Source organism: Gymnogyps californianus, chromosome 14, assembly GCF_018139145.2.
Source record: "Gymnogyps californianus isolate 813 chromosome 14, ASM1813914v2, whole genome shotgun sequence".
In the NCBI taxonomy this organism is placed as follows: Eukaryota; Metazoa; Chordata; class Aves; order Accipitriformes; family Cathartidae; genus Gymnogyps; species Gymnogyps californianus.
Window position 1 is genome coordinate 20,454,879 of NC_059484.1, and position 13,103 is coordinate 20,467,981.

The 13,103-nt window shown below is 51.3% G+C and overlaps 1 protein-coding gene across 2 annotated transcripts in view; it reads right to left on the minus strand.

The window, feature by feature from the left end:
* Positions 1-208: 208 nt before the first annotated feature.
* The window catches only part of FGF1 (fibroblast growth factor 1), a 31,287-nt gene continuing 18,392 nt past the window's right edge, over positions 209-13,103 (minus strand). The window contains exons 2-4 of one of the 2 annotated variants that reach the window (XM_050905372.1): positions 7,463-7,656; positions 2,237-2,340; positions 209-1,164 (exon numbers count right to left, since the gene is read on the minus strand). In XM_050905372.1, the coding sequence (XP_050761329.1) occupies positions 973-1,164; positions 2,237-2,340; positions 7,463-7,631 (465 nt within the window). In that variant the 5' untranslated portion in view covers positions 7,632-7,656 and the 3' untranslated portion in view covers positions 209-972. Of the gene's footprint in view, positions 1,168-2,236; positions 2,341-7,462; positions 7,657-13,103 lie in introns of both variants that reach the window. The other variant, XM_050905371.1, reaches the window with a different exon arrangement.

Sequence of the window (13,103 nt, forward strand, 5' to 3'; positions counted from 1 at the left end):
TGCTTCATGCCAGGAGAGGAGAAACCCAGCTTCACAGAGGGTTTGGGACTCACCAAGGGGCCCCAGTGCTGTTTTTAGAACCCCATTTATCCAGACACCGGGGGGGTGGGAGGAAGCGCCCTGGGAATGGGGTGCGATGCACTGCCACCGTCATGCAGCCCATTCCTGCTGCACCATCACACCCTCAACGTCAGACCTTAATCGCTCCCACTCTGCCCCCTCCTCACTGGGACAACGTGAAGGGGCTTCGGTGCCTAGAATTACTTATGAACAGATTGTAGAAGAGACATATTTACTTAATAAATAAATACAAATAACATATGGCAGGTACTAGCATGAAATACAGCAATATTCACGTTGTAAGGGAGGCTAGGATGTCTAGGGCTTGGAGCTTTTGGCTGATGCTAGTTTAGCTTAATACCCCGAGGATATCGGCAAGCATTTAACCAGGCTGGCACTCGATAACACGACTGATGGTGCAATCTCAAATTGCCTGAAGGGCATATTGGAAGCTACATACTTAGATGGGTAAATATGTTAATACAGAGTATCCAGGGAGGTTTTGCCTTAGAATAACTGGGGAGAGTAAAAGCGTGCGTTTCTCTGGCAACCGGGGTGTCCTTGGGGTGCCCTTAGCCACGTTTCTGGGTGCCTGCCCAGGGCAAGTTTGTGCATGTCCGGGGAGCTGCAGCGTGGTCACAGCATGCAGCGACAGACGGCAGAGGGCAGGGGGAGCGGGGGTGCCGGTGGACCTGGGAGGGGTGTCGGGGCTTTTCCCCTCAACTCCGCAAAGCTTCATGCAGAGCGGAGGAGCTGTGGTTTGTCTATTTTTGGTAAAGCCTTTACCTAGAGCTTGGAGCTCTAACGTTTGGCTCTGTCATACTAGCCAAAAAGAGAGAGAGCGAGGGAAAAGGAGGAGGCGGCAGTTGGGTTTTGGGGTTCGGGGTCGTCTCTGAGCTTCTGGGACGGGTTTTAGTCAGCCGAGACGGGCAGCGGGAGGAAGAGGATTGCCTTCTGGCCATAGTGAGTCCGCGGCCCCAGCTTGCTGTTCCCGTTCTTCTTCAGACCTACAAACCAGTTCTTATCCGCGTGCTTTTTGGAGACATATGTGTTGTAATGGTTTTCTTCGATCCTTTCTAGGAACAGGCACTCCTCACCCAGTAACTGCTGAAAGAGAGCGCCGGGTAACGACAGTGAGACAGGGCGATGCCGTAGGGAGGGGGATGCACGTTCCTAACGCAGCAATCCCAGCTCGGGCGCTCCCTGGCTAGGGTGCTATCCAGACCAACCTCGGAGATCTTCGTGCCCCAGTACAGTTCGTATTTAAAGCGTGGAGGTAAGTAGCCTTGATTTAGACCCCTGGGCTACTGCTGCAGTAACTTGTCCGTGACCTGGGCATTTTATTTGGCAGTAACTGAGCCCAGCCTGGTGCTCTATAAGCCGGTCCTGGCACTGGCTCCTGCTCTGGCCCTAACCTGTGCGGTGGTGGCTGCGGGTTCAGGGCATGAGCACGGGGAACAAAACAGCTCTTTGGTGAGGCTAAGCAGCCTGCGACCAGGATTACGTGTCGCGCACTTTGCTGTAAATGGGACTATTCTCAAAGACCCAGATTATTTTCAGTGACTCCGTGCCCTCCAGTTCCTGGGCACAGGGTGGAAAGCTCCTGCCCTGCACGATCCCGCTCACACCGGGATGTTGTGGATGCTGCCGCTGCCTCCAGCACAGGGTTTGTTGCAACCAGGATGCAGAGGAGAAATGCGGGGAGGTCTTTGCTCGGCGGCTGTGGGCCATTGCCTGGGGCTGCTTCCTCTCGCAGCCCTGCTAGCAGCCCTGAACCGCCGTGCAAAGCAGTGGAGAGGCGGCAGGAGGCAGGCAGAGGTGTGGGCAAGGTGCTGCCAGGGTGGGAAGAGCCGGGCTGGAGGTGCTCCAGCTCTGCACCCTGCCGGGGTCCCCCCACGGTCCCGCTTGCAGAGCTGGCAGCTGCCGAGGGGATGCGAAGCAGCTGCTGCTCCAGATATGAAATACAATATTTGTCAAGAGGCAGGGCGGTAAATGCTGTTATTTGATTATTTATTTATTTCCCCCAAAATAAAGCCGGATGAAGAGTGGCCATCCAGCTGCCAAAATAACAAACAGAGGCTAATTGTTGCTTGCGGTTTGCATTACTCAGAGCTACGAGATTTCTGCAAACCTCAAACCCTCTCTGTGTCTGGTCCCACATAAACCTCCTACTTACCGAGCCGTAGAGCAGCCCGTTGGTGTCCATCGCCAGGTACTGCCCAGACTGGGTGCTCTTTATATACACCTCTCCCACGCTTTCCGCACTTAGCTGGAGTTGAACTGAAAGTAAAAATAAAACAACAACAACAATAGAAGTAAAAGGAAAATAGGAAAAGGGGGAAAAAAAAAAGGTTGTCAGAGATAACGTCCAAGCTGCTAGGAAAGTTAGCAGAGTGTTTTTGTTCTGAAGCCCAGCTTATAAAGAGTTTATAAGAAGCAGTACAGCACGTAATAAAAGTGTCTCCTTGTACCCTCTCCTTCAAAGAAACCCCACAGCCATGCTTTAGGAACCAAAGACCAATTTTTTCCTTATTTTACATCAAAGGAAGGGCAGCTTTTTGGTTAAGACGCTGGAATGGGACACAGGAGATTGGGGTTTTAATTCTGGCTCTAATTTACAAATTTCTCATGTGGTTTTGACAAGACACTTAAGGAGTGACATATGAAGAAGTATTTCAAGAGCTAAACCGGGGACGGGCAGACTTCAGATGCCTGCGTTGCAAAGCCCTGATCCAAAGCATCCCATCCAGCAGCGTGCCACGGCTGCCGTTATCCGGCGCGTTGTAGATGGATAGTGGAGAAATAGAAAGGGCTGAACTTCATCCTAAAAAAATACCTCCTGTAGGTAGCCATGAGCCACATCTTAGATGATTGTCCTAGTTTGCGGTGCTAACGTGAATTCGATACTAAACCAAGCTCTGAGCCTGCCAGCGCACAGGCTGGGCGGGGGCGATGGGTTCGTGGTGATGCTGCGTCCGTTCGTGCAGCCCACGCGGCACCGGCTTTCCGTCCCCGTCACCGATGCTGGACCTCAATGAGAAACTCCGGGGCAAAAAAAGCTCCTTATTGGTCTTGTACTGCGGGAGGTGAGCGGGTCAGCCGCAGGCTGGGGCGTCTGGGCCACCTCCCTCCTCCGCTCAGCATCCCTAACACAGCAGATCTAACCTTTCTATTTGGTTACATTTTTTTGCCCCCCTGTGGATTCCTTTTTTTCTTACTTTGCTCATTACAGAAGTCCCGGAAAATGATTAAAACTTGTCTCAAGTTCTTGTTTAATGTGTTTATCAGGAAGAGGCAAGGGCAGAGGCCGTTTGGTTGGAGAGGAGCTTTGGGAGGACAGCTCTCTAGCACTGTGTGCTCAGAGAGGACCCATGCTGCTCTCACGGGTGGGCAGGAGAACTGAAGTCTGAGGAATTAGCGGCCCCGCCGGTATGCGCAGAGGGCTGCGGTTATAGTCAGTGTGACCTGCAAAATCCAGCTCTTCCGAATGATCATTCCCATCTCCTAGTCAGCTTTTTTTCCTCAGCTTTTACTGTAGAGATTTGTAACAGAAATATTTAGCTTGGTTTGAATGAAGTATGAACGGATGCCTCAGCTCCAGCTCCTTCCTTCCTTCCTTCCTTTTTAAATTTATTTTATTTTATCCTTATTTGGACGAGGTAAAAGGTAATGTTACCTCTTGGCATGGCAGAAGCCCCCGTCCCAGTGAAATCTTTGCTGTAATGGTTCACATTCTTAATTTTTGGTGTTTCCTGCTCAGTATATGATGCTTAATTAGTAAATTGCATGGGTACAGATTTGCAGTAACATGCAGTCCTGGTGCTTGCCTGGTTCAGGCTGGGAGCTGGCAGCTGGCAAACCCGGCAGCGGGAGAGCCCCCAGCCCGCCTTGCATTCGCTGCGGTGCTGCAGCCCCGGGACGTGGCCAAGGAGAAGTCCAGCCAGGGAAAGAGGGGAACGAGATAAAAATGCTGATACTGTCCTAAAAACTGCCTCTGAGAGAGGGGAGCAGGGAGACCCTCCAGCTGCCGATGGGGACGTTAAGGTCTCTGGCTGCAGAGGGAGGCAGAATGGCGGGTCTGGAGGAAGGAGCTCACGCACAAATTCTTGCATTTTTTACAGATCTGTACAGATATTGCCTTCCATGAATTAATGAGATGAAACAGAGGTCTACAATGTCCTGGTAAGTTTTCTTTTCATTTCACGGTGCAAGCTCAAGATGCCCACACACGGCAGCAAAGGACGCGGTGAGGGAATCCTTATGTAGGGCTGGACGACAAGGGCTTGGAGTGAGTGGAGACTTCTTCTGTTCTCCTTAGAGATCCTCCCTGATTCCAGGGCTAGCACCTGGCAAGGCGATTTAAGATAAAAATATGAGTTCTTGATATTTGTCTGGAACAAAACGCACATGGGCACGGGCAGTTTGCAGAGCATCAATGCAGGCTCTGACGCAGCTGTACACGCTGGCTCCTCGGATGAGCCGTGGGCGTTCCCGTGCCTCATCCCTCCCCGGGGACCTCTCTCCCCCTGTCACCCCCAGGTTTCCCATATGGATCTGGCTTGCTCTGCGCTGCCGGTGCTTGTCCCAGCTGTGTAAGCAGTATCCCGTGGTGCAGGTCACGGTCCAGGCTGCTCCCCTTCCACACCAGGGAGCGGTGCTGAGCAGCTCCGGCATTTGCCAGGCACAGGGGCAGGACCGTGGGCAGCCGTCAGTGCTCAGAGGCAGGGTACCTCGCTGGCAGGGCTGCTCCGCTGGCACGCAGCCCTTCCAGGAGTTTTCTCTGTAAATATTTGTGCGTTTGGATATCCAAGTTTACGAGATCATTTACAGGAGGTTCCTTTCTGGCAGAGGTTTCCAAACGTGCGGCCTCAGGCCAGCAGCCGGCGAGGTGCGAGCGTGCCGGGGCACAGCGGGTGCCATGCACAGGAGTGCTGCCCGTGCTCGCTGCCTGCACTCGCTGCCTGTGTGCGTGGTGTGGCCGTGGGGGAAACACTCACTCCAAGGTGACGGGCTTGCTTTGCTGGAGGGAAAAAGGCTGGGCTGTGTGGCAGCATCCATGCCATGAGATGATGGGCTCGAGGCTGGGGCGCAGGGGCTGGACACTCATGTCCTCAGTAGCACCCCATGTCCCAGGAGATGCCACCTTGCCACCGGCTCTGCAAACCCGTGCTGAGCTCCGCAGGCACACGGGCGTCTCTGTGTCCCCATCTGACTCCAGCAAAATCTTAGCTCTGGCAAAGTGCTGCAGAGACGCTGGCTGAGTTCATACAGCCTCTCCAGCTGCTGGCTTGTGGGTCCTGTGAGCCCGGTCCTGTCTTCTGCGGATCCTTTGGGTCAGCATCCTTGTCTGCCTCTTGCAGGGGTTTGAGAAGGGTTAGTGCCTGGTTTATTCCAGGCTGGAGGCTGCCTGCCCCGCGCCGTGTTTATGCAGCCTTGGTGAGCTCATCCTCGCCTGTCCCCCAGCGCTGCTGCGTGCTGTGCGAGTGGTGGGGAAACAGTGTTTATAATTAAAACTCTGCTATAAACTGCCTTTCATTAAAACAACAATAACAAGAAGAAAGGTTAAGTTTGGGGGAGAAAGCCACATGTACGCTTGTGGTTTAAAGAAAATAAAAGTGCTTTTCTTAGCACTTTGTAAGGCAGACTTGGCTCCTCCCAGCCCTTCTTTCTAACCAGATAGGAGCCTGGCAGGTCCCAGGGATATTCCAGTAAATGTTCAGGATATGGTGTACCCAGAGGTTTCTGCTGAGAACCGAGAGCTCCGGCGTGCGGCGGTGGGGAAGAGCCCGGCACCGCTGCTCGCAGAGCCCCGTGGGGAGCTTTGCTGCGCTGCCGGTCCAGCTCTCCTCAGGCATTGGCTTAAAAAATCCTCTCAAGCATTTTGGAAGTGCAAGAACCTTAAAAGCTTAAAACTTCCCAACCGATTCCTTGGATTTTGTGTCTTTGTCCTTACACAGTCATTTTCTCTTTTGTCTGAGTGGTTTGCCGGGGGGCGGTTGCTCTGCGCAGCCCCACTGGTCACCGCTGACAGCCTGGCCGGGCTCAGCAGGGCGAGCTGCCGAGGGCAAGGGGCTTCTTGGTGTCAGGGCCAGGTATTCAGCTCTCATCTAACGACTTTGTGTGGCTTGGCCAAAGCAAGAGAGCCTCAGCACCGCGGCTTGGCTCTGGTCATGTGAGTTGCTGGCAGGGAAAGAGCTCTTGATGCCTTTGTTGACAATGGACCACTACTGAATAGGACAAACATGCACCTTTCCTTGCTGTACAGGATAATTTTATTAATTTTTTATATTAAGGTTTGCCCTACGTCGGATAGTCTGCAGCACTTTATAGTAGCAGTTATAAAACCGGCACTTTTTGGCGAGCAAGTCCTGCCAGCTTCCGAGGGTAAACTTTGATGCCAATTATGGAGAACGAACGTGCTCCCAGAAAGGCAGTGGGATGTGCAAATGGTGGGACAAGTGTTGGCATCTGTGTGGCCAGTTCATCCCAGCAGCAGGTCCCCAACATCCCATGGGCTGGAGCTGCCGGCATCACCGACAGCAGGGAACGGGGACGGGCAAGAGGAGACTCTGGCCGCAGATGGCCCGTTAAATCTTTGCGACACACAGATGCACGGAAAATGTATTCTAACTGTTTCAGCATGCAATAAGCCATACTCGTTTTCAGAAAAAAAGTGAATGGTAACACGAGTGCCTTTCTAAAGCCATAAGTCACCAGATAACTCTCTTTCACCTGATTCTTGCCTCTGTTGGGCTTTTGCATCCTGCAGGAATTTAATTTGCTGCGTAAGGGGAGAGGGGAGCCCCCAAAGGCAAGGGAACACTGTGTGCAGAATGTACTGATAAAATCCGTTCTGCACGCAGAGGAATCTGGGCCTGACCTCCCACTCCGGCTGATGACTTCACGTACGAAGACGCACGCCTGCAGTGTGCTGCTGGGCACCGTTGCGTTTGCACAGCCCACTAGTGTGCTGAATCTTCTAACCCAGCGCAAACGCAAAGCTACCATAGAATTGTGTGTGACGCCTGCGTGTGTGTAGGAGGTGAGGCTGCTCCGAAGCCTTTTTTCCCAGCTGCCAGCTTGCTGCGTAAGCCAGCCGTGCTGCAATTAGCACTTTGGTCCTCTATGGTCTGCCTGCCCGCGATTATTTTGATGACCAGTTTCAGATTTAATACTTCTGCAGATGTGAAACAGCATATATACCCTGCCTCCCCGGGCTCTGCCTACAGGCTACGGGTGTGTTTGGTGTGCGTGCTGACCTCCTGGAAGGTGCGTTGCCACCAGAGAAGAGAGAGCCTGGTACAGAGCCCATCTTCTCCAGCTCCCCCTTCCTGGCTGATAAAGGCTGATAAAATCATAGGAGCAAGGAGGAGCACCAAGAAGCCCCGTCGGGTTTGCTTACTGTGCTGGTCGCTGCGGTCCCTGGTCCCATCCACTTTGCCGTCTGGGAGGATCCGTAGGAAGTGGCCCCCGTTGCTGCAGTACAGGAGTTTGGGTTTCTTGTAGTTCCCCAGGGGAAGGTTGAACTTTTCGGTCAGGGCGGTGAAGGTCGTGATTTCCCCTTCGGCCATCTCTCAGCCTCTCCCGGCGGCCGGGCTGCAAGAGATGCGGTAGCGTACGGCAGGGGCGGCGGCACCGAGTGCTTGGCACACGCTGCTGCTGCCAGGCTTTTAAAGGGAGGGGAGGGAGGCCGGTGGTCCCCGGCCGGTACCCGGGCTGGCTGCGGGGCAGGTGATTCACACCGCGGATGATGGCTCTGGCAGTGACACAGCCCGAAAGGTGATGCTCCTCCAGCGTGGGAGGTGGGGGGGCGGGTTGTGTCCTCACTGAGGGTAGCTGGGCGGCAGGGACTCTGTCCTTTTAATTTTATCATAGTAAATTCTGGTTTCTTTCTGCTTTCTATTGACGTACGTACTAAAATTATACGCTAAAAAAAACAGTTTGAAAAACACGCAGTGTCTGATTGAAACCCACAAGAGGCAGGAAGGGAGCCCAGGTTAATAACTCTCTCCGCTATTATAACTTGCAAACACGATTATGACTAGGTACCGCAACACGTACTGCATGCCAGATAGCAAATATTACTTCATATCTTGGCACCCTGCATCTCACCTGGCCAAGGCGCACACATGCTGAAGATCAGAACAAATGTTAGATGTTGTGGGAGATGAGGAGGGGGGCAGGAGGCTTTCAGTGCCTGGGCGGTAAGCAGGAGATTTACCCATACACTGATCAATAGTGTATGGAAAAAAGGAACTTTGAGTCTAGATTATAGCATGTTTGTACACCCTTGCATCTCAATAAAAGTGGTTAAAAGGGAAAGGCAAAGCTCTGGCTGATGCAGAAGGCTGTAACGGGGCATGGGGCACTACCAGCTGCTCGGAGCAACAAGCACCATCTCGTGAGAGTGCCCCTTCCCGCGGGGCTCCTGTGGCTGCCCTGGGGGACTGGGGAGATGCACCGAGATCATACTGAAACCTCATTTTGCAAGACACTGTGTGGTCACGATCCATGTTTAAGCAGACACCGTGCCAAAACCTGATGGCATCATCAGACCGATAAGAGAAAGATGCTGTGAATGTCAGAGGGTGAGAACTGCCATTGCAGCCGTGGCCGTGGGATCAGGAGGTGCCGTGGCCAGGTGTGGGTGGGGACCAGAGTCCCACGCCTATTCCAGGTATATCCAGATTTATCTGAATGTTTCTAGCCTAGAAACTGCATTTAAAATCTCCCATGAATATGCTGTCTTTCATATGCAAAGTTCCGTAGTGCTTATAGAGAAGTGGATTTATGAACAGAAAAAGACAGGGCACAGTATAAATCTAGATACAGGAAATTACTTTAAATGCCATGTATTCCCATAGCTATATTATGGAAAATATTATATAGTCACTGTTTATATATATTTATAGATTGTAAAAATGTCTCTTTAGCACTGAGTTCTGCTACTGGTACATTAGGCTGGAGCCAGTATCATACTGTGTGGGTTTGCCGTGGTACTTAAAGAGGGACCTGGGACATATTAAGGACTGCAACTCTTTGCAATACACACATACACACACACGTATATATACATATAATCTCTAAACATTTGGCTGTAAACTCTTAAGTATTTAAATTTGCAAATGCAGCTGCAAGGAGGGGAAACTACTCCTTCAAGTGGATCCCAAAAGCCTGCAGAAGATAAAAATGTCTGCAAGTTGGATTGCTAAAAGCTGAAACCTTGGAAGTAAATTCTTCATCGCTATTGCTGAAAACACAGCCGGCCATTGCAGCCAGCTGCGGTTAGTGCATAGGCTTCATCCCTCACTCTCAGACGGGTCCCCTTGGGGTCTCTATCAGAACAGAGAGATTTCCTAGGAGAAGAAAACACAACTGTAAACAAACAAAATATTCCCTGCCATCCCAGGCCTCAGTTCCTTCTGGTAGCTGTTGGTTCACAACAGCTTCTCGTTCCTCCTGACTATCAGCCCGTGCTTTGCTGCAGATGGAGGTATTAAATCACTAATACAACAGCTGAACGTGGAGTCAAAATGCAGGGACAAATTATTCTAAACTTTTCCCCACTGCCCTTTCTCCAGAACTATTTTGATCTTGTTTGGTAAGTCACGTTTGCTGGACCAACGCCTACCAAGCGTTACTTTATCAGCCCAGCGCTTCCTCAGCTATATGCTGGTTTGCACTGGAAGCTGTTTTGGTTCTTGTCTACGTTTAAAAATCATCCCTAGGCCAGTTCCTCCCTGTCTCGCGCATCTCCCCAAAGAGACTTTGTGTGTTTGGAAGTTGTGAAGTTTCACAGATCCCCCATTCGACGCAGACCGGGTTTTTGGGAAGTGCTTTCTGCAGGTGATAGCACGGGCTAGCCCCGGTATCCTGCGATGAGGTTGGTGAAGCAACCCACAAGAGCTCAGAAGCTTTATGGTTCCTGGTGGCTTTCCAAAGCAGGTGATGGACTAGCTAAGTATAGCTTCGAAATCCTTTTTTTAACACAGTTGTCAGGCAGCTGAAATTAGGTATTTCTCAGAGAGTCTGGTCCCAAAATTAATTCTTCTGTCAAGACATCATACTTTTCTTGTAGTAGTTCAGTTTTTAATGCCAACGGTCTGCCAAGCTTTCTCTGAACGAAAGCCTTCAAGTCGTTCAACGTGGTACATAAGGCTTTAGTGCTTTACTGAGCATTAATCAAGAGGAGTGGTATTGTGTAATTTACTGGAACTAAAGCTTTTCTTGAACCTTTATCTGAGGGTAAAAGGCACTCAGAAGTCTCCTGGGTTGATGACGGATAGAAGTGAGAAACAAATATCCCAAAGCCAAGAGCTCGGACCAGGATCTCAGCAAACTTAGGCTGCAGCCAGCGCGAGCGAGGAGCAGGCTGGGACGCTCCCCTTGGTCCCCTGAAGGTCTGCGCATTCAAGGGCATCTACGGATAGCTTTAACAGAGCGGCTTGACTGGAAATGGCTTCTTCATTTTCACATGTTTCCTTTAAGGTTTTTTTGCTATTTTTAGAACGTGTTCAGTGCTCGCCAGCTGCCTTTGACTCCACCAGAGAAGCTGAATGAACACTATTTTCCACTCCCATTGTCTCTCCTTGCTAAATACTATTGCTGTTCTCATACTTTTATGACCGTGGAGTCAGTACTCTACACACACCACCACTCATGGCCCTACTATTATACTTTTGGCAGGAACATGTTAGGTTTTTATGGGAATTAAAAAGCATGAGTGAGAGAGAGAACCTGAACCAAAGACAACATAAAGGGCCTTATTTCTTTGGGTAGAAGCCCAACAAAATTATTAAATAGCTCAAAGCAGAACAGAAAGCTCTCTCCAAGATGCTAAGCTGAGAGACACCACCACTCCAGCAGTTATTTGGTGCCCCATGGAGAAAGGAAAATAAGAGGAGATTGCTGTAAGAGGGGGATGGCTGCAGCCGAGCAGTTGACACCACCGGTCGCGCTAGGACAGTAAGTTGGAGCCCAAGTTGGAGAGCGTTTGTCCAAGACCAGCTGTGTTCGTGGCTCTCCTCTTTCCTCCCACCCCTGCATAACACGCTCGTCCACTTCACTCCTGTAGCTTTCCCGTGCTGTGTTGTCTCAGAGAAAACCACTGCTGAGAATGAATGGCATCATCGCTGGGAGCTGGACCCAGGGCATCTGCTCTGGGGTGGCCCCAGCTCCGTCTGCAGGCGCAGGGAGCAGAGGGTCCCGCCAGCAGCCCGGTGGCACTCGGCTCTTCCTCCTGGGCCATGGAAGGAGATGTCAGAACCCCAAAAGATCAGAAATAGCTTTCTGAAGAAAAAAAGAGAGTTAAACCCGAATGTTAATTTTAACCAGGTCCTACTGAACTTTGGTGGCTGGAGCACTGCAGCGTGAGTGCTCCTTGCAGCAGCGAGGAGAGATGAGCCCGGCGCGGGACCGGAATAGCTGTGAAATTCTGAGAAGTTTGGGTTTGGTTCCAAACTTTATCACCGACCGCTGCTGCTGCAGCGGCCAAACCAGTGGCTTTGATGTGAAATCCCAAACTCTGCAAGCGTCTGCGTCTGAACATGGAGGGCCGGTTACATTGCCAATAACAGGCGAACTCTGTGTGAGCTCCGAAATAACAGTGCATGCTGGGGGCCATGGAAAAGGAGTGAGGTCCTTTTCCCTTCCCATTTTAAAATGAACGCAGCCTTCACTAGGTAGTACTGTTCTCCCCCTTGCTTGCAGTACAAAGGTGGTGTTGATGAGAGTTTGGCAACTTGGGGGATTGCTAATGGCCCAAAAGTTTTTTGCATGTCTGGATTGCCAGGTCACACTCAGAACGGGCTGTTTGTGGCTTCAAGGGTATTTTTGTGGCTCTCATGTGGCTCCTGTGACACAAATTTAGTGGCCAGCTAAGACTAACCTCCCATCACTACTGCGAGCACCCCAGGTTTTCGGTAGCAGTCTCTGCAGAGGAGCCAAGCGGTGAGGAGCCGTGCCGAGTCCCGTGGGGCTCCTGGCAGAGCTGGGCGCACTCCGGGCACGTCCCTCTGCCCGAGGGACCGTCCCTGCGGTGGTCCCTGCTTCCCAGGGGAACTAACCCCATAACTTTTCCAGCCACCCCTCTGTACACACGCAGTAGCTGGAGACCGTGAGGATGGGAAGTTGTCACTTCTCAGCTGGGAGACGAGCATCTTCCACTACCAGCCACAAACCTCCATCCACCAGTCAAACTCGTTAGTAGCTTAATGAGCTGTCTCATCAGGTTACCTAGAGCAGAGCGGTGACAACTGTGGGGAGACGGAATCCCTTACCGTGTTGCTAAAATTTCTCTGCCTGTTTTTCTTTCCTGTCCATCTCTCCAACGCTTCCTCTCTGCTCCTTCTCCTTTAGCCTCCTCCTGACTTACTTGAATAGACCCGTTTTCTCGAGATCGGTTGCAGGAATTTTGCACGTTCGTGAAAGCACACTGCACGAGAGGCTGGTGGGCCCCAGCATGGTGTCTGCAGCTCAGCACGCTGGATCGTCAGCACAGCCTCGTCACAACCTCTGATGCCCAAACGGTGCCCCTGGCCCACAGGTTGTCCCTGAAGCTGTGAGGTGACCAGCTAAGGTGAGCCTGTTTTTTTTCCTTAAGTATAAAATACCTGGCTACTACGCAGAGGAAACCAGAAATCTCTCACCCGCTGTGGGTTAAAACAAGACTGGAGGTTGACTCTAATACATTAAAATTGTCCTTGGCTTTGGATACAATCCTTTATATAGGCTTGGAAAGAAATGTTGTGGATAGCCTCTGTTAAGCACCCCTTCAGAACGAGTGCGGACATGATGAAAAGTGGGGTTAATCACAATTGTCATCTAGCTGATCAGATAAAGATCATCCAGAAAACTCCGGACAGGCAAGAAGCCAGCTAAACCCAGGAGTCTTTTAAGGTTTTGTCAGACTTCAGTTAATGAGAACAGTGTCCCCTGAATCGGGCTCTGGCGAGTTCAGTGGAAACCCTGCAGTTGGTTTCACTTTTGAAAGTGTTATTTTCTCCATTAAAGCAGAATTCCAGGGTGTGTGACTCAGCTGTGAT